General features: G+C 42.2%; 1 protein-coding gene across 5 annotated transcripts in view; it reads right to left on the minus strand.

The window, feature by feature from the left end:
- Positions 1–10,168: 10,168 nt before the first annotated feature.
- kcnh4b (potassium voltage-gated channel, subfamily H (eag-related), member 4b) overlaps positions 10,169–21,830 on the minus strand; it is a 43,662-nt gene continuing 32,000 nt past the window's right edge. For 4 of the 5 annotated variants that reach the window (XM_037081725.1, XM_037081723.1, XM_037081727.1 and 1 more), the window contains 5 exons: positions 18,050–18,088; positions 16,769–17,148; positions 15,161–15,252; positions 14,033–14,109; positions 10,169–12,294 (listed from right to left, as the gene is read on the minus strand). In XM_037081725.1, coding sequence (XP_036937620.1) covers positions 11,239–12,294; positions 14,033–14,109; positions 15,161–15,252; positions 16,769–17,148; positions 18,050–18,088 — 1,644 coding nt within the window. In that variant the 3' untranslated portion in view covers positions 10,169–11,238. The remainder of the gene's footprint in view (positions 12,295–14,032; positions 14,110–15,160; positions 15,253–16,768; positions 17,149–18,049; positions 18,089–21,830) is intronic. The other variant, XM_037081726.1, reaches the window with a different exon arrangement.

The following is a 21,830-nucleotide window of genomic DNA, read 5'->3' on the forward strand; positions in this document are numbered from 1 at the left end:
GTAATGATCTCTGCTTGGTGTTATCAAGCAGGATGCTGTTGCACACAGTTGCAAAGAAAATGAATTCCTGCAATTGTTTTAATTTAGTTTTATCACAGAGGTTCAACATTATCTTCAAGCAAAGGCATCGCGCCCATACACACTGAACTCGCGAGGGAAATCGTCATGGACAGTTGAGGGCAGAGATCCAAGCCGCTTTAGTGGCGTCAGGCTAGCTTCTACCGTGGCCCTGAGCATGTCCCTAGCCAGGCCGAGGCCCAAGCTAAACAGCGCACACTTTGGGCACGCTTCTACCATACCATAGGTATCTGAACATGAGGGACCTGTAAGTTGGCGGGATCGCACGAGGGCTCGTAAGATACGCTATTACCAATACCAGCAACTGATCAAAGGCCTGACTACTGCCATTCATGGAAAACACTGCTTACAGCTCCGATGGACTGCACTCGGGCATTTGCCATTGAAGATAGCTGAAGTCTGGCCAAGTTAAACTATAAATTACAATAACACCAGGTAAGCCTGGCGGACCACTAACAACGGGACTGCTCTTACTGAACTTTTGTCCCCAGAAAGCTCTACACCACAAGGCCTCCAAAACAACAAGTCTCAGCTCAGTTCTGCTGGTGTCGTAGCTCTCAATCCGCTGCACTTCTACCATGAATAAGAATGCTACTGCTAACAAACCTTACACAAGCCACCAAAAATTAACATGTCTCCGGTCATTCTGCTGGTGTTTACAGCTCAGTTTGCTGCACCTCTACCATGAATGTGACCACAAGAACTGCTTCTAAACCAAAAACTTCACCACCACACAGCTGCACGTCAGAAACTGAATAGGATCCTTATTAGTGGCCTGCTAGGGGAATACGCCGAGGCTAATGTTAGTGTTGAATCTACATAAATGAAGCTGTCCATTTAAATGTAAAAGTCCCAGCTCAAAACCAACAGGGTTCAAAGGAAGTACAAGTATTTCAAACAGGTTTTGTTTTATCAAATCAAATCAGGTCAATCAGATTTTGATTTACTGAGAGGAAATATAGACATATAGATATTTTAGACATATATAGAGTATTTAACATGTGTATACACTGAGAGTCATATCATTATTACAGTGACAGGTGAAATAAATAACATGGATGATTTTGTTCCAATGCCATGTTCGGCTGTGAAGCCATGGGTCCCAGCATTCATGTGGATGTCTCTTTGACAAACACCAGTCACCCAAACACAGCTGCAGACCAAGTACACGCCCTCATGGCAGCAGCACTCCTTGGTGGCAGTGCGCCCCCTGCAGGACAACGCACCTGCAACGCTGCAAAAACTGCTCAGGAACGACCCGAGGAACGTGGGAAAGAGCTCAAGGTGTCAACATGACCTCCAGATTCCCCAGATCTCAATCCAGCTGAGCTTCCACTGGATGCAGTCAGAGCCAAGACCGATCCATGGGGGCCCCAACATGGATTGGAGTTGGTTCTGGCGCATCCAGCAGATGCTCAGCTGAAGTGGGATCTGGACAATGAGAAGACCAGTTTGAGGCCTTGCGTTCTTTGCCATGAGGGGGTGCAGTTGGTTTGAACGGTGTTTGGGTGGCTGTGTTTGTCAAAGAGAATCCACAGAAATGACAGAACTCAAAGTTTCCCAGCAGAACATTTGATTGTAACAAGATGATCAATGCTCACTTCACTTGTCAGTTGTTTTAATGTTGTGGCTGAACAGTGGAGATATACATGTTAAATAAAATATAATTATATAATTCATAACATATATAAATGCAGGTGTTCGTTAAACTGAAACAATGCCAGCTGGCTACAATATCGCACTTAGTAAATATTAAAATACTATGACTTCCTTCTTTTATTCCCCATTGAACTAACCTGTACATTGCTTGCTTGCAAATTTGTTTGCCTTTTTAATTAGCTTTTTTAAAGACAAACAGAAAAAGAGGGAGAGAGACTAGTGTCCCAACAGTGACACTGTCATGGCTTCTGCCAACCCAAACTGTCGGTATTCAACGACCTGTGAATGAGACTCGACTATCCTCTAAAATCATTTACTGATCATAGAGTATTAATGAGCAGAAATTGACAAAACTCACACTTTCTGCCTCTAATTTTTGCACCTATATTGCACTGACCTGGTTGGACCAGGTGTGTCTCCTCTCCGGGTCTGATCACCATACAGGTCAGAGCTGTTCCACCTGAAGCTGAAGACAAGTCCCACTGTTCACCTGGAGAGAGGAGGAGGCACTTTAGTATAACATGATGACTACATGCATATATGTCTGTGTGTATACACATATTCTGATTGTAAGCAGAAAAAGATGTATGGACAGAGTATAGACACATCTGGCAAAATGGGATTTCTTACAGGATTATCATTTCATAATAAAGAATGATATAGCGGTCTGTGACCACGTGCATGACATCACCTCAGGAGTCTCACATCACTCTGCACTATAAAATCTACTTTCATCTGATTTAATAAATGTGTTTTTTAAAGGTAAAACAAATGTAAACCAAATGTAATAAGTTCTGAGAACATTAAGAGCTTTATACAAGAGTAATATGATTTCAAAGTCTATCTTTTGACACACAGTGCAGTGATTGCAGTAACACATTAAACCAAAACTGAGACAAACACACTGAATACATGCTGTGCAGCTACAATGAGGCTGCTTATTTTGTGTATAAACTACTTTAGCTGCTCAAAATGACCTTCTAGATGCTGACATACTAACATACTGAGACATTATTGAGCACCTAGAGCCTGTTAGCTAACTGTGCTGTACTCAGATATTCAGCTGTAAAGATGATAGTATTAACAAGCTAACATTACACAGCACGATAATGGCGTCATGCTAACGCTCTCCAACAGACACACACCTTAGCTAACATGCAAACCCGTCTGTAAAAACACAAGGATGAAATGACCCAGACGTCTTTATAAGCTCATTATAGTGTCAGTAGCCCGTTAATAAAGCAGCTGAGCAGCTGGTAACATGTTTCCAAACCTTGCATTGCATCTCCAACAAATTTAAACTCAGCTAGCTAACATAACCACTGACTTAAACTGACCAGTAAACGTTAGCTAACCAGCTTTCATGCCGTTAAAAATAATAAATAAATAAATAATACTTCAAGCCGAATTTAACGAAACTAGCGACTTGTTCTGAGACAGTGACCCAAATTTACTTAACTGTGCAGTGTTCATGTAATAAACACCGCAGATATAAAACGGCCAAAATCACAATGGAGTTTGGTGCATTGGGCAAAACATACAGTCCGCGGCGCGTTTAAATGGATGTAATTACAGAATTATGTTCCGGCCGAATTTATCTCAACACTAAACAGTTACACGAGACGTCTACAGTTTCGTGTTCAGAGTTATTTCAGAAACATTTGAGGCAAAAACAAATCTGACCGACATGAGAGGGAGGCTGGCTCCATTTTAACCGGCACTAGGCTGAGACAACATGGAGGTTACTTTGCAATGTGGAGCTCTTTGATATAAAGGAACATCACCTGGGCTAATCACCTGAGATCTATACAACTCCCACACAGACATGAACACACCTGAACTGAGCAGGTAAGCACACACATAAAGCAGATTCGTACAGAAGAGTTTACTGACCGTATTCGCGTCCTCAAAGTAGAGCCGCTGGAACCAGAGTGACGATCCAACAGCTATTTAAATACACATCTACAGTTTTGGAGGGAAATCCACTAATTTCACGCGGGAAACGAGCGAGACCGCCCCTTTTCGACGCGCTCCACCTGCATTCGTCAGAAAGTCTGTGGGCGGGACTCATTGTGTTTATTCATCCAGTGTGAACTCATAATGGTGTTTAGCTCAGGTGGTAGAGCAGGATGTGAATGGAGGCTTTGCTTCTGCTCTGGGTTTGAGTCCCCACCATGGATCCTTAATTAGGGCCCGAGCAGGGAACCTGCGAGGACCCTATTGTTTTTGAAGCGATTCTTTATTAGGGCCCAAGCAGGGAACCTGCAACAAAATTCCTGCATATTGTGTTGAAAGCAGACAATCTTGCACATCTAAACAAAATACGGTCTGATTATCACGTAAATGTTCATAATTGTGTTCCATGGACTGATGAGGCTCTGTGTAAAATTTGGTGCAAATCGGCCTATAGATGGCGATCTGGTCGCAGTCTGATTAGTTTGAATGGAAAGTAAATGGGAAAATCTTAAAATCCTCTTCAAAACTCATCGACTTTCAACCTCTTCTTGTGCTTCATGCTTTGAGCTACAGATACCATTCCACCTTTTAAAGAGTGAGAAGACCTTGAACTGTTGGGCATGTATTCAGTTTTTAAAAATCTCTTACGGTTTCCAAATCATCACAGTTTTAGTTTTACGGATTTTTAGGCCTTCTTCTGATTTTATAATGGGTGTGTATTGCGTGAGCTAGAGTGCGTGACATCATCGCCAGAGTGTAGAGCAGCTGGAAGAACTGGAGAAAAAATTCTCTTCAGCTACTGGACAATGATACTTTCAGCTTCTTCCCGAAACTATTTCATTGCATCATGCCTCATGTGGACATTTTCGTCAGCCAGCTCCAGAAGCGGACCGTCATCTCAGTCTTTGTCTGGGGAATCGTGCAGCAGTACACGCTCTTTTTTCTGTCTTCAGCGTGCATTACTTAATGCCAGCGGGAGCAGGCCACCAAATTATAAAGAAACGGCTTCTTCGAGGCGTTGCGTGCGGAAGCCCTGACGGCAGCATGCCCCGAGGTGCGTGGACTGCGAGGGCCCGACCAACGCTGCTCGCAGCTTTAATTTCAAATGAATTTGCAGCTTTCCATCTGTGTCGTCTAACACTATCCAACAGTCAGCTAGGGAGCGTTTGAATGCTAACATCAGCTAATTAAATGGAAGCTAACTGGCCATCAAATATGTTGTTTCACAGCGACATTTGGCCTGATGAGCCTCCAGAGGTTCGCCATGAATTGTCTTTTTAGTTGCAGATGTGCCCTGATAATGTAGAATTCCTTTTACGCCTTTACTATTGTATCATGTAACACTATGAAAGAGTAACATTAATCTTGAAAAAGAAAAAAGAAACAGAAAAAGTGAAAAATGACAAAAGTGGGGTAACCGGCTGGTCTTTATTTAGAGAGGTGTGTTGCGTGATGCTCATTTTCTCAGTTGCACAGGTCAGTGCTGCAGCAGGTGGTGTACGATCTGTAGGGATGAAAGCTCCACCCGCACTCACTGGGCTGGCGGCAGCCCTTAGAGCTGGGAACTGTGAGAACATGGGAACAGACAGGACGAATTATCCGTCGGACGACTTCTACGAGTTTCCAATGAAAGTAATGACTCTGAATTGGCCCAAGTAACGCATTTTTGTCATGAGCTGAAGTACACTAAAGAAACAGCCTCCACTTACAGGATCCAGTGTAATAGACAGTGCTGCCGCAAACAGGGTTTGGTCCAAATCCCCACTGTCCAAAATGTGTTAAATCTTCTGAAGTCAAGCAGTATTGTGTGCCTGAACAGAACTGGTCAGCACAGTTGCATGTTAAGGCTTCACCTGGAAGATTAATGACAACCAACCAACAAACAAAAAAAATCAATTTCAACTGTTAATATTCAAACTAGGGCTGCATTTCATTTTCACTGCCAAAATAGATTTTCTGAAGCTATAAAATCTGTTAAAAACAGACACACTTCAGACATAAAGACTCTGATGCCACCAGGACAGGTTTTTTTTTTACAGGTTTGTTGTGTTTCCTGTGAGTTAGCCCACCCTGCTGGCTGACGACCACCAACACCAGCAGAGCAAGGATCACAGTCTTCATGTTTTCACGTTGTCTTGTGTACACCGATCTCTGCATGAGTAGGAACAAGAGAAATCAAGTGTAATGTAACATTAGGAGATCTGTCATTATCCACATTTTGAAAAAAACGTGAAGATTGCTCACCTCCTGTAGTTTAGATGGCTCATTTGTGTGCTGCAGGTGTACCAGCTTCCAATTTTTTATCTAGAAAATGATGAGCGATCGATGCAAATCTAGTGTATCATTAACTTTGCTATTTGCTTCTGGGTTTCACTCACAAACAAAGGGATTTATTAAACTACCCTGCATTGATAGAAAAGGTTTGTTCGCCTTAAATGCATCACAGCTTTCTGCATCCTGGTCAACCGGTGTGTAAAATAAAACAATCTGCAAAGTTGCTCCAAAACTTAAAAATGGCTTTTAGACAGAACTGTCCCTTTGCTAGACATACTGTGGCTTTTATGGGATCTGTTTATTTATTTTTTTTATCTTCCTTAATTTTCTAACAGTTCACACAAAATGAAAAAAACATCTGCAAAAGATCAGCAAATATATAGGAAAAAAAACTGTTACGCTTAAATAAGGTTCAATATTGACTTTCCAGTAATTGGACCCTGAACCAAGATGGTCTTTGCCAACTGAAGCTGTTTTGTAATACACACACACACACACACACACACACACACACACGTTTGAATCGTAAAAGGTTCATTATTGAATTTGGATACTGCAAAATTCCAAACTGTTTTTACAACAAAAACAACCGACCAGATAAACAGAATGAAATCATCATTATTACCAGATCAATATGCGTCACAGCATCTCGTCCACCACAAGGTGGTGCAATGTGATAGAGAGACAAAACTAAAACTGTGGTTCAATAAATTGTGACATCTGTAGGCTCTTGTGATTTTATATCTCCTCACTCAGTTATAATAACGACAACAGACCATCACACAAAATTAGCAAATGCTCAGCTTAAAGGCTCATTATTGACTGACTATTGGAAACTGATAATTTTCCAGTAAGTGAATGTTGAAGCTGTTTTGTAATGAAGACAAACAACCAGGTGAACACAATGAGATCACACGCTGGTCTATGACAAAATCAAGCAAAAACACATTACATCACATTGGGATCAAATAAGTCATTGTGACTCTGTGCAGAAAGGAGTTTGATGCGATTTTGGAAGAGGATGCGTCATGATTTGGATTTTGTGGTGGCCTTTGTGGTGGTGTTTGTGTGATTGTGTGGATAAAATGTAAAAATGTTGCCTTTAATGGAAAAAATATAATTTCCAGAATAAAAACATTTCTATAAAACAAAAATAGTTGTAAACAACAAAGAGCCAATAAGTGCCATTGTGACGTTTTTGGAAAACTATTAGAGAAAATTAAAAAGTCAAATATAAAAAGTAAAAAATGACCAAAGTGACCAGACCAGACTTAAACTACGGCAGTTCTCCGAACAATGCTGCATTTTCACCGTCATGCATGACTTTTTTATGTTCTTTAGCTCAAAACGGAAACATTCTGGCTGATTTTGAGGAGAACGTCGTCCTGTTTCCATCAAATACACAGCAGGTCTGTTGTATTTCCTTTTCGTTAACTCACACTGACTGAAAACCAGTGATGATAGAAGTCACATGTCAGTGTCTTGTGTTTGTACAACATCATTGCATGAGTGAAGCAGAATAAATCAATGCCTTATATTTAAAAAAACAAACAAACAAACAAACAAAAACTTAAAGCTATCCCACCTTGTTGAGCAATATAAATCCAGTAGATCGTTACCTCACAAACAGAGTGACTTATCAAGGCCAGGAAACCAACTATGACCTCACTGATCCACCTGAGGCCATTTTCATTGTCATTTTCCAACTGACTGAATGTCAATGCTAGCTTTTAAATGCCTGAGTCACTAGACTGAGAAAGTCTTTTTAGGCACGAAGAGCTCTGTAAAGCACAATCTGCCCAACTGTCATCTGATGAGATGTCACTGAATCAGCTGACTTTGATGACTTTTACGGGCTCAAAAATGAGAAAAGATCTTCGAATCTAAGAAAACCATTCATTATTGACCCTGTAAACTGAAGTTTGAGAGTTTTAGAGAACTTTTAGAGAGACAAACGAGGAGGCATAGAAATAGAAAAAAACAGCGACATTTTAACCACATAGGGCTTTAATGTGATAATAATGCACACTGCATGTCAGGAGAATATAGCATCAGAGCGTTGATTGTCAGGGTCGTTTATCTGTTGCACTCGTCGGTCCCGCAGCACGCAGCGGTCGAGATCCCCAGCTGATTCAGCGTCATGCACTGGTGTAATGTCATGCAGCCCTTGAAGTAGGTGGGTCCTGTGAAAACATGGACAAAGACAGAATGGGTCATCTTCTTCCTCTTATTATTATAACTAGCTGTTCACGTCATTGTGGCCCCCAGTGAAGACCGAAGCACTCACTGGATCCGGCGTAAATGATGACACTGCCACACTGAGGGTTTGGACCGTGGCAGGTCTCCACAGGCTGCGAGCAGTACTTGGTGCCTCCACAGTAACACCTCAGGGCTTCACCTAGAGGGGGTGAAAAAAAGAGAAATGTTATTCAACGTCCTATGTCGTATAACTTGGTGAAATTCAGTCAAAACCCGACAGCGCAATAACTCACTCTGGCTGAGCACCAGTGCGACAAAAAGAGCGAGAACCACAGTCTTCATGTTTTCAGGGCGTCACGTCTCCCAACTGAATGATCCAAAGGGAATCGTCCTACTGGAGCACCGACCCCTCTGCCTCCTTTATATCCACTTTTGTTGCACAATTTGTAAAATACCATTGCACAATCAGTTTGTTTGAAACTTTTGAAATTGCCATCTTGGTTTTCCCCACAGAGTGACTCATCACGGTGAGAAAACACCCATGACTCACAGAGGGAAAGCACTGAACAGCAGGTAGTTTGTAAACCCTACAGAGAGTAGGCACACAAACAAGATATATTAAGACCTTTACTGCTCTAAATGCTCTCAGTATTGTCAACTTCTTGTCATAAGTAAGCGACACAACCCTCGAGTCTGAAGAGGGTCAAAAGTGATTTGAGCGTATGATGTCTAGATATTTCCCCACTTGTGTACTTGATGTGTTTGTCTGACGAGCTGTGCTGTTGACATGAGTGGCCTGTTGAAACGGAGTCAGAGGACATCAAACAAACTCAAAACAAAGATGAATCATGACTTTTTTTTTGTTGTTGTTAGCTGAAAAGCCTAAATGCCATAAGATGAAACTGATTGAATGAAAGTTAATATGGATGTAAAGAGTTTCAGGATGTTCCCTCAAGAACAAAAAAAACATGAAAGATACTGTACGTTCACTTATATAATCGGATTGCGAGCTGAGAACAGATCAGCCTAAATTAAAAAAAAAAAAAAAAAAAGGATTAACCACCCAAAAACTCAGCGGCTGCTAATGAGAGAAACAACAGCTGCAAATCCTCACTATGTCCTCAAATGTCACACATTTGCCAAAGAAATGCCGCATGGCTAGTTTGGTGCTCAAGAATAGACTGAGCACAGCTGCTGTCTTGTTGCTGGGTCAGGCGTGTGTGAGCTGACCAATAGGAGCAGACACAGTATTCAGGAGGAGGCATTTCAGACAGAGGGGGAACACAGAGCTGCAGAATGAGGAAACTGCTGTGCTTTTTACGCATTTTAAGCATTTTAAGCATTTTAAGCATTTAAACCTTTTCTATTTTAAGGTTCATTAATGCAATTATTAACCTGGAAATGAACATAATATGTCTCCTTTAATACTTTTACTGTTAGACTGAAATGAGGCTCCTGTAGCTCCTAAAACAGTTGATCTGAATCTCTTTGTTCAGTTCAGGATTGATTGCTTTAATCGGTGATTAATGAAGTGTCTTGCTCTTTCATTTGACGTTTTTAATCACAGATAAGGCTAAATCTCAGGCGAATGATGAATGTATTTTTAATGGTCTAAAACGTGTGTTACAATCAGAAATGAACTTGTATTAGATTTACTGTAATCTTCCTCTGCATTTTCATTTAAAAGGTAATGCCACAATGTCCTGTACACCAACCAGGTCTTGATAATAACACGAGCCCCTGATGCCCGTTTGGGATCACGTGTTTGGATTTTAGAAGAAAACACGCACACAGTGAGGTCTGTGAGTACAGTTTTTCTGCGTTGACACAAAGTTCCCAAGCTTAACTCTAAGAGTTGAATATTAATTAATCATCAGACATTCATGCAGGATTCCTGACTGACTCATTTGCATAATATGCTGCTTTTTCTGACATTTCTTTCCCAAAAATATGACATACATGTGGTGTGATACATGTGTTTACACAGCAAATGACACATCCGCACATTTCTGCATACTTTATTTTGTCAGCCAAGGAGAAATCATTCAAAAAGAATAAAGTTCCTAAATACTCTGAATATTGTATGAGTATCATGAGTTAATGTTTTGTTCCCAGGAGGCATTCGTACTCTGTAAATTAATTACACTGCTAAATAGTTTATGGGACCCACTTTTCATCTAAATATGTGTATTTATTTATATTTAGTTTATCAGCAGCTATGTCGTGGCTTCTAGAATTGTAGATCCTTGAGAAAGAATTTTTCAGGCTTTTTTTTTTCATGGAGCAAGTAATTAAACCTAGTTCACAGCGCAATCATTAATGCCTTGGTGAAGGACAGGTAGGAAATTTATTCAAATCTCCTTAAAGGTCCTTTACGACAGCATAAAACTGGAGATGGAATTAAAACTGAAACCATAAATTATGTACCGAGTTCTCATTAGCGGAGTCTGGATTTTAGATGTTCATTACACCGAGAACTCACAAATAAAATTACAAATCGTTGAAACTGAGAAAAACATTCAATGTAGAACAATAAACAATCTAAGCTGTGTGATGCACATACTCTACTCCCTATATGCAAGGTGAGACATGTGTGACCTGTGTTGATTTACAAATACAGCATCTGTGCGCACAATCAACAGGTTGTCATGTAGAATGCTTACACATTGATTTGGAAAACCTTTTCCTTAGGAAAAAGAATAAAAAACTTTACCATGCAAGGAGGTAACAGGTATTATCAACTGCAAATTGCTCTGAGGATGTTGGAAAAAAGTATACAGTATATACTGGAACCCACTGCTGTGGAGCTTCTTCTTTTTTTTTTCTTTAAAGACACACTTCAGTAAAGCTGAGATAATGCACAAATGACATGCGTAGTTTGCATAGAAATGGTGTAAGTTGCGTGGAGTTTGACAAATATGAGAGCCCAGGAGTTCAGAGAGGGAAATACAGCGCACATTGACAATCTCCAGCAGAGTCTCTTTAAACACTGTCAGGACTTGTTGCATGTTCATAACTTCCAATTTCTCGTTCAGTCTTTCGATCCAGTAGTTCTGCTGTTAAAAAAGCAGTTTAATCTGTGAGGTCCAGGCACCACGACTGCTCTGTGCTCTGAGTCTGGACGCCGATGCTGGACCTTCGCGATGACACGCTTTCACTGTCCCTGCTCTCCGTAGAGCCCCCGTTCCCCAGTAGGCACTCCAGACTGGTGTGTTCTATGGCAGATGGGTCGCCCAGGGGGAGCTGGGGCTCGGGAGCATCCGATCGCGGTGATCCCGAATCCAGTGAGGATCTCAGAGACTGGCCTGGTAATGTGGGTGGAGAGGCAGGCACCGGGTGGATTGAGGGGCGTGAGTCCTCTATTTGGAAGATGGAGGTGTCCTGGATCAGACTGTGAGATGCTGGGGCAGACATCAGACCACAAATGTCCTCGTGTGTGGCTAAGTTGAGATGGGAGTCAGAGGTCAGGCAGAGATGGGGGTAAGAACTGGGGGATGAATCCAGCAGGCTGCGTGTGGACATCCCTGTAGGGGCACTGGAGAGAAGGCAAGAGTATTCATCGCTATCACCGGGAGGCTGCAGGCACAATGTGGGCTGGGACTGGCTGATGGTGGTCGGGCTCGCACTGAGAGGTCTGTTTTCAGAGTCCTCATGCCCGGCATGAGGTGCACGGCCTGAGCTTCCACCCTGTAGGCCTGGGCCGACCCTCAGAAGAGCCGGGCTGCTCCACAGATGTGTGCTCACGCTCTCGGAGCCGTGACACGGGCCAGACCTGGCTGCAGAGTTTATAGGGAGGTTAGCAGGTGGACTTGAGGATTTGGGCTGGTGGTGAGTCTCTGTTTGAGTTTCAGCAGCTGCACTATAGCCCCAGTGACCTGCGGGCGCGATGATTTGGTGGGTGTAGCCTTCGTGGCTTGCAGGATCGTTGTGGAGGTGGTAAGATGAAGGTACGTTAGAGGGCATGCCAGTGTTGGGGGCCGTGGGAGGGCTGGACACCATTTGGATGCCATACGGGTACGAGGGGAGGGAGGCGGTGTAGTGACGCACAGATACGTGGGCCTGGAGGAGGTGCATCATGTGGTGCAGGCCTTTGGTGAGCTCAGATACTTCCTGGTTTAATGTGCCCATCTGTGTAGAGAATTCACACAGTCAAAAACACTTTGAGCATATTCTATCCTTCTCTTCATATCCTATTATTAGACTGAGACATTGTGGTAAATCACAGTTGAGCTTCACAGCACCAAAAAAAGAAACAGTCCCGCCCAATTAAGTCCCCAGCACAGACTGACAAATTAATCAGATTCTATCTTTGAGGTTTAATCTCGGACTCATGTACAGATGTAATTTTCCGATGACCTCCAAAAAGGGAACTTAACAATTTATAATCCCTTACATGACTGTAAGAAACAGCCTCATACGCAGTGGTGAAGTCCAGAGGGACAGGGACTGAGGTAACTGACGCAAATAGGCGAGGAAGTAGACAGAAAAAAGGGAACGAGGGAGCAAAACGAGAGACAAAGGGGACCAGAGAGGGGCCACAAGTAGAGCTAGGCTGTCACAAAATGATCTTTTTCTTCTTCTTAAGATTGTCGAGTCAGCACTCCCGGCTATCCTCTGCATTGCAGAGAGTGCCCTGCTGATTAATTAATATCGACTTCAGACAGCACCTACCTGAGCCCATCTGGATGCTCTTGCTGCACCTGCTTTCGCTCTATTTACTTTCAAATTAAGAGTGCAGGGACGGGCTGAGATCCGTGGCAGACACCAGTCTGCTTGATCTCACTATGTGTTTCTCCATGTTAATGTACAAGCGCTGCTGATTCAGGGATGAGAGGCCAGAACTCAGAGACTTTAAGTAGCACGCAGGTTGTATTCTCATTTTTTTTTTCTTTGTTATTTTTTTTACACTGACACGTGGAAGGGGTGAATCAAAGAAATCTGAAATCTGGAATGACAGGTGGAAGGCCAATGTGTGTGAGAGGGGAAGGGAATGGGGAAATGGGAATGGCGCTGTAAGTGGCTAAAGTGTGGAGGGGGCGGGTCCTAAAGTTGTTCTGGGTGCGGAAGGAGAAGGTTTCACTTTCAGTGAACACTGGCAAAACGAACTCCTGACACTTATTTTCTCCCCGATACGCCCAGTAGTGTGCCAGAGTCATATCCTAACTAACAGGATGCGTCTGAGTCTGAAGACACAAGTGTGGCAAAAAAGAACAGAAAATACTGTTTTCGTGAAGAATGGCTGTGCGAATTTGACTGGTTAAGGTTTCTCCGAGAGACGAATTCCATGAACTGCAAATGCTGCTGTCGATATCCACAACATGCGGGGAATATGAAATTTGCAGGTAATGCTGGCACTACACAATTACAGCATAACACATTGGTCAAACACAGTGCTAGTCTCAGGCATAAGATATGCTGTGACCTATACACCAATGAAAATGCACCTCCACTGTCAGTTGTATTTAGAAGGTAAAAGGCTGTTAATTAGTGCACTGAGGAGGTCGAATTCATATTTCAGTTTAACACGGCCTTTTTCATTGCCAAGGAAGAACTACCTTTTACCAAATATAAAGGCCAACTCGACCTGCAAAGAAAGAATAGCATGAAACTGAACTCAACATATAATAATTTCTTAATTAATTTCTTAATTCTTAATTATTACTATATATATATATATTTTATAGTCAATATAATTTATGGTGTGCGTAAATTTTGCGATTGTGCTCCTAAATTTTTCAATTAGGGTCCCTTCAAATAAACTTTACAGAGAGAAGACAGATGAGATGAGAGGGAAACAGGGTGACGTTGATTCTGCATTATCTTTGGTTCAATCGATTCTAATTTGTGTTTAGGGGCTGTACCTTACCTTCTGGTTGAGTTGACTGATGCTCTGTCTCACCTCCTCTGTCTCCAGCAGCAGAGTGGCATGAGTCTGACTGGAGTCTGGAGAGAAAGAGGAGGAGAAAACATTAAGCAGCACAAAACTCAGCTTGTCAAGACTTTAAACATGACCAGTATGATAGTAAACAAACCACAAGAGCAACTATGTCAAATTGACAGGCTTTTCTCATTTTTCTATTGTGTCCCTCTTCATTTCCACCTCAGTGCACCATTTTGATGGCTGTCTTAATTCCTAAAATACCTCTCGAGGAGAGAGAACCATGGTGTATATACACTTACATACCACTGCAGAAGCAGGACAAATGTTCCTTTGGTTGCATGAGCTATTTAAGATGATCAAATGTGCAATCAAACTTTACCTCCTTTATCATTCAGCCTCATAAAGCGGTGTTCCAACCTGATTCCTTAACAGTATTTCACCTTGGTACTACTCATAATCACTGTTATGCTCATCTGCCTGAGATCAGGTAGGCTATAACAAAACAATGGAGGTGTGATGCAGCTGTGCCACACGTCACTGTGATATAAAAAACGACGGCTCCGAAATAGAGATATATCTCATTATGTTGAATGCCTGTTGCCTGCTGTCTCCTTGTGTCTCTGCCTTTGCTTGCATCTCAGGTAAGATCCACTAAGACGTGAGGAGAGCAGCCGAATGAGAAAATAAACAAAATGCAGGCAATCCTCTAGGAGGCACTGTAGGACGGACAGAAAAACAGAAACACAAAAAAGAAAACTCCACTTTTAGGATCCAGATTGCTACTTTATACCGTTGTGCATCACAACTCCAAAGCACTCACTATACCCCAGTGATTAATTTGAACTTCAGCTGAACTAAACTGGATATTCATCCCGGAATGATCATTGGTGAAAGCTCAGCTCAGACAATCTGTCCCCTGCTTTGACCTCTGTCGTCCTTTAACATGTTCTCTGACTCCTCAGACACCTGGCTGTCATGTCAGTCCTCTGCTCTCTCATATTTCCCCAGAAGGAGGCAGGGCAGCACTGCTGTATCCACTGTTTGAACTCCTGGGTTTACCTCCAGCCATCTGGCGCCCCGGTTACCCTCACAGCTGGTGGTGGTTTGCCTTACCTTGGGTGCTGCCTCCTGTGCTGGCTTTGGGCCCGCTGTGCTCCACGTTGAAATGGAACGTGTGTCCATTGTCTTCGATGCCGTCTACAACCCTGGTGGGAGGGGCGGAGAGGAGGGAAGCCAGAGTTAATGTAACAGTAGAGCTTTTTCAATTATCACTGGAGCCCGCAGACGACCCAGGAATGTGCCATGAGACCTGCTGCTGGCAGAGGCCCATGTGGGTTTGAACATGAGGAGAAGAGCCCAGTCTGGAGGGGTGGACACCTGAGCCCTCTGAACCAGCACTTACCCATATCTAGGACTTACTGGATGACTTAGGGATACATTATGAATACAGATGGTTGGGGCAGGAGGATAAGGTGCTCTGGTAATGAAATGCAGTGACATCTGTTGAAATATGCAATGCAAATACACTCCATTTACATTAAGTGGATGATGCAGGATTTTGTAGCATGACTTTAGGTGTCCATTACTGCAGCACCTTACTCAGGTCATCTCAGGCAATCAGAACTAGGGTGAATATATAGACTATAAAACTGGGGTAATACTTCACTTTACATGTCGGTATATATCAAGGCAAGTAGGTGGTTAATTACCAAGTAACGTATTTATATATCTTCTTTGCTTGTTACCAAAATAAGATATCTGTCAGGTAAAAACGGGTCATCTAAGAGAGATATGATGCTGGGCTTTACAGCATCCATACAGAGTTAATATAGAATCAATGTGGAGAGCATCAAAACGGACTAAATGACTTTTACCAGACACTAGTTAGTCCCTAGTGGTCCCCAAGTTGGCTCCTGTCGTTTATCTATTATACGCTCCAGCCTTTTAAAATTTTTGTTCACACATTGGTCATACTTATGGTCCAAAAAATGATGTAAAATTCAATTTCCTTTTTATTGCGAGTGTCCCAAAATTGTCTTCCACAAACTGAGGGAAAACACTGCATGAAGTAGCGACAGTGGGAAAATGGGACAACAAAAAACACAAAGAAACAGAGGCATCAAGTTAATGAAGCAGACTAATGTGAAATGGTTTTAAGGTGTACACACATAGTGGACGTTTTAAAAGGAGAGAATTTCAGCCTCTTGGGAGAAACAACAGAGTTTATGAAGGGAGAAGAGACACTATGATGTGGCTACTTATATGATTGTAAGATTATATGATGATGATATGTAGTGTTTAGTCATTTCTGCCTTTGTGAGGCTTTCCCTTCTTATTTGCTTTAGAAACCAGGCATTCAATATACATTATCATCATTCCAGGCAATATTGTGTTTAAGTGTAAGTGTTTCTGTATCTCTATACTGTTTCCTTTCTCACATACAAGACACTGTGTGTCTGAGTGTGGAAATTATGCTAACAATTTAAGCTATAATGAAATGCAATATTGCACCAAAACATAAACAGAACACAGTCAGAGGTCAACATAAACCAGACATTTAAGTCAAGCTAGTACTAGAGCATATTGCTAATGTATTTCATTCACATTACATTAAATGGATGTTTGCATTTTTCTGTCTAGCCGCCAGCTTTTAAGAAGTCATCTGATTAAGACTTTTTTCCTGCGTGTGTTCTGAAGATGGGATGATCGCTCTCACAATACCTGGGACTAAGATCTGGGGGTCCAAAGCACGTGACTGTTGGGATGAGCAGCTTCGTTGGTTTCTGCTCGGCCCCTGACTCTCCCTGGGCCGAAGTCGAGGCTGGGGTCGCAGTAGGGGTGCTGTGCTCTCTTCTCGATGGCGGCTGAGGGGACAAGCTCTGCCCGAGGAAGCCACGGCTGAGGTTCGGCGAACGGCAGCGCCGCAGGGCGTTGAACTGCCGCAGCTCGTCCCCCAGGAGGTTCCCCAGGGAGGTGCGGCGAACGGGGCTGCTGAAGCTGGGCAGCAGGAGGTTGCGACGGGAGCGGGTGTTTGGAGACAGGTGGAAGGAGTCGTCTTGGTCATCCCCCTTTGTCTCCACGATGGAGGGGAGTCTGGACTCCTGCAAAACAGCAAAATCAATGTGCAGCATTAATAACTTTACTCTTAAATGTGAAATTACAATTTGGAGTGCTGAATGGTGATATAATCTTGAAATTGCCTGAATGTGTTTGCCAAAATATAAACCCTGCGGAAATGAAAACATATTAGGGCAGAAGTACAACCGGGAGATAATGGAATAATAATTACATTTATATTAAAATATCTCAGAATATTGGAAAACTTAATGAAAAAAAAAACAAATTCAGAATGCCACTCACAATACCTCTCCCCATTAACACATTTCATGAGCAATCTTGCACATAATAACCTTATTTATTTTAAAAGCTGCTGATAAAGGGCTGTTACTGTGTCATTTAGATTTTAATGAGTTACAGCTGATGATTTTTTAATCACATTGCTTTAATCCTGTTATAAATCTATTACGCTCTGCCCATGGCTGCCTATGTGCATGCGAGTAAAAGCAATTGGTTTCGCATAAAATTGAACTTTTGAATATTAGACAGAGCAAACACTGTAAACAGCATTTGAATAAAAATACGGAGGGGGATACAGCATACAGTAAATAGTGAGAAAAGTAGCTCATAAGGTTTCCCGTTCGGAGAGCCACTGACCCATTTAGGGAGCCAACTCCAGGGACTGAATTGCTCTCTCTGTTCCAAATGAGTTTCAACCTGTAGGGGAAGTCCTTGCACATACAACCCCACCTCCCCCACCTCACCAGCAACACGGCATGTTCCAGAAAAACACGGGAGTTTTACCTTCAGAGACCACAACACATCTTTCACGACAATCATATTGTAGTCCTGCCTGCTCCAAATGAATTTTAAATCAGGTTTTGTCAGTTTATTATAAGGAAAGAAATGATGAGAAGAAGATGACTGAATTTGAAGGGAACTCACATGGGAAAGCCTGGGTGACCTTGAGAACCTGCTGTAGCCCTGCAGGAACAAAAAAATAAAGCAACAAGGATAACAAAAGACACACCGTCAGGCAAACTGTATTTATTTATTTAACTCTGAATCCTCTTCATTAAACCTTGAAAAATGTAAATGGACCCTTGCGATGACATCTTTGGGAATGAAAGGCCTGAGGAGTTTTCTTGTAAACAAACTACTGTGTCTACATGCGGCGATGTGTCGAGTGCACATGTTTATTCATTATACACTCGCTGATTTTTGAAGTATTTTGAATCTGGCATTGTCTGCATCTGTGTTTACTAGCTTGCACCTGCTGATCAGCAGAACAGTGTCAGACGTTGCTGGTACAGTGTAGTGTGTCATCCATGTGCGTGTGCATCCTCCTCACAGGTGTGCACGGAATAAACACAACCTGAACACACTCATAGAAAACAGCTCCCTCGGCTACTAGGGGTCAAATTCTCCACAGGGAATCTTCGATAAAATCCAATGATGTATCTGCATCCACAAAACTTTGTAAAATTTTAATTAGTCATTTACTATCTTATCCACAGGAAGTTGTTTCCCTTTTATTTCAATTCAAATGACTCTGTCCCACACAACAAATCCTTTCGACTGCAGGGATCCCAGCGAAAGTTTGTATTTCTCGTGGCGTCTGATGAAGTCACTAGCAATTTACCATTAATCACCAGCTGGATGGCAAATAAAACTGCGGTAGTGTGAAGTCTTTCCCTCATGTGTGAAAAATGTGCTCCTGATGACATAGCTTAATGTGACAACACAAGCCACAGTCTGTTGCTCCACTGCCGGCATAGTGCCGGTAACGCTGCTTGAACGCAGAGAGCCAATCCACTGTGGCGAGGCATAAAATTTAAGCCTTCATTGAAGCACAATACTGAGTTCAAAATCATCAACAATAAGAGGCGATCAAACCGAGGCTGTGAAACTTTGCGTCTCTTCAGACAGTGATGCCATGCGAGAGGCAGAGTGGACAAATCTGTGAGTCTGTTCAAGGCAGAGACAAATTCTCCTCATAAGGAAAATGAACCCTGGAGCAACATGGAATGATTAAGTGGCCAGTGATGGAAATTGGTGCTAAATGACGTTAATTGAACATCAATATCAATTAATTGGGCACTGATGCCCCAAGTGTCCCACATAGCAAAGTGGGTTCACCGGGACTTAATTCAGAGCTTTTTTTTTCTGTAACTTACAACTGTGTAAACTTGTGTTTGCACACACAGAACAGATGTTTCTGACAAGGTCAGCATTGTTATTTGGGTCACAAATGATAAGTGTTCTGTATATTAGTTAATTAGTAGAGTTAGTAGGGTATGTTTGGGTTTTGTACAGTTGAATACCGATGTATATATACTACAATAGGGCCATAGGAAAAAAAAAAAAAAACAAGTCTGGAAAACCCTGACTGAAATCAGCAAACTATGGATGATGCTTGCATCATGACATGATTCGAGGCTTTGCAAGTCTCCTAAAACATGAAGCACCATGTTAAAACTAAATATTATAGTGTTATAGAAAATGAAGCACGGTTGAGCAAATTGTTGGCTTTGTTCGTTGCCACAAATTCATTTATAAACTGGTGTTGGTGGGTAATTTGGGACAAAAACCACCTGGGACAGTTGATGTGACATTTATTTTGTCATCTCCTCTCTGTACTCTGTCAGCCCACTCCTGGTTGGTATTGTTATCCCATCCAACATGTCAAAAACACTGAGCTCATCTTGTCTCCAGCTTTTTGTTTTTTTCTGCACTCCCACCACTGGTTACCATTTGTGCCTTTATCAACTTTGTTAGACTGTTGTTGTCACATGAAGCTCCAGAGGGGGTTATGTCCCTATAACTCCTGACCGACCAGCTTGTTCTTCACACTCCATGACTCCTGACTACTTAACTCTCCCTGTGGCGACATGGTCATTACAGTGCAACACATTTTGACTCAGTGCTGGCTCCCTGGTGGTGGACTGACCTTCCCACTCTGCCCCAGGACAGTACAATCACTGCTTACCTATCAAAACTCACTACCCTTAAGCAATAAGACTCTTTGACTAAGTGCATACAAAAATCATTTAACCTGACCAAAAAGCCCTGATTACTGATTTATTTTGGCTGCCTGGTGGAAGCCAAAACAAGTTGTGAACACTTATTTACACATTGAGCTGTTACAGTGAGTGAGAGTCTGGGTGTTTCTGGTCCAGTATTCACTCTCTTGTAGCTCTGGCTTTGGTCTCTACCGACTCCTGAGGGAAACGCTTTATCTCAATATCAATTTTCGTGACATGTTATTTCTGTTTCCTGCCCAGGGACCACAGATGTAAATTAGCTTATTGAATAATCTCGTACAGCTAAGAAACAAAATAGACAGAATATCCGTCTCAATACAGCTAAATCCTTAAATACATTCTCTGGCAGTCTGCTCACTGGTGCTGACAGGTAGTTTAACGTGGGCTTTTAGAGCCTGTTCACTGAAACCAATTGCCTGCTGTGGCTCAAAACATCGCTGAGAGCAGTGACAGTGAAATAAAACAGTTAAGTAAAGGAACAGAAAGCGAAATGATGAGGTGAAACAATAAAGCTCTGTAAAGCCAAGGAGAGCCACAGTTTTAGGAGATAATTCTCTGTAGCTTCAACACTATGAGTGACCCCTCTCTAATCTAAATAGTTTTCTGATGCATTATTATTAAACACTGATAAAGCATGTGCGTTTTTTTTGCATTGGTGATTCAATTCATTGATTGGATTTTAAGATCATCACGTCAAGTCAACCTGATCGCAGATTGAGGGTCTTGCTTGTCGTAGAATGTCAAAAAAACCCCTCCTTTTTGACTTTGTTTCCAAGTATAAGCTGGATTGCCACAAAGCTGTAATACATCTTCCCCAAAACTTTGGGATGCTGTGTAAACTGTTTAAATAGGTGTCCCAAGCCCATGTAATATAAACTTTATACAATCAAGTGTTTCACAAAGTGGTGAACCTTGCCCCGTCCTCTCTTGTGAACGACCAAGCTTTTCGATCAACTTTCCCAGTCTTAAATCAATGATGCTAATGAGGTAAAACAGTAGATATATTGTCTTTGAATTTTTTTCACAGTGCATCACCAACTATTTTGGAATCAGTGTTGCTGTAAAGCCTTTGCATTCTCTGCCAAAACATACTGAAAATAATTTAACTGACATCACTGCAATTAAAGTTGAAAATGAATTATGGAGTTGATAGAAAATCCTGACTTTCCATCTGGTGGTCTGTGTTTTCCCCTTTTAGACAAGATAAAGCAGTCTCATGCGGATATCTTATACTATAACAGGCATTCCTGCAATCTGTTTCTTTGGCAGTATTTCACTACATTTGACTGATTGCTGCACAGTCAGCATTAAATTCTCAAGTATCTGTCGAGTGTAATGGGACATCCCATCCTACAGCAACCCCCACCTCAAACGGCCCACTGCGAGGATATGGATGTCGACAGTATGACTTCGTGTGTGTACGTGGGACCTGGCAGCTCGGCCAGGTAGCTGAGCACTCCTTCATCCTGTCAGGGGGGCACCGGTGCCCTGGCTTTGTGTTTGAGCATGAACTCTGAGCAGATGGTGTGAGAGATATAGAGAGCTTGTGATTCCCAAACAACACAGGGAAGCCTGCTCAAATTAGATTTAAAGTCTGTAATAACTCCAGTCATGTAGGTATGCTTATGGCAGATCTTATGCATTGGATTCTGTCAAGCACCAAATTTGACCTATGATGCTTC

The sequence above is a fragment of the Acanthopagrus latus genome, chromosome 20 (assembly GCF_904848185.1).
Source record: "Acanthopagrus latus isolate v.2019 chromosome 20, fAcaLat1.1, whole genome shotgun sequence".
Lineage (NCBI taxonomy): Eukaryota > Metazoa > Chordata > Actinopteri > Spariformes > Sparidae > Acanthopagrus > Acanthopagrus latus.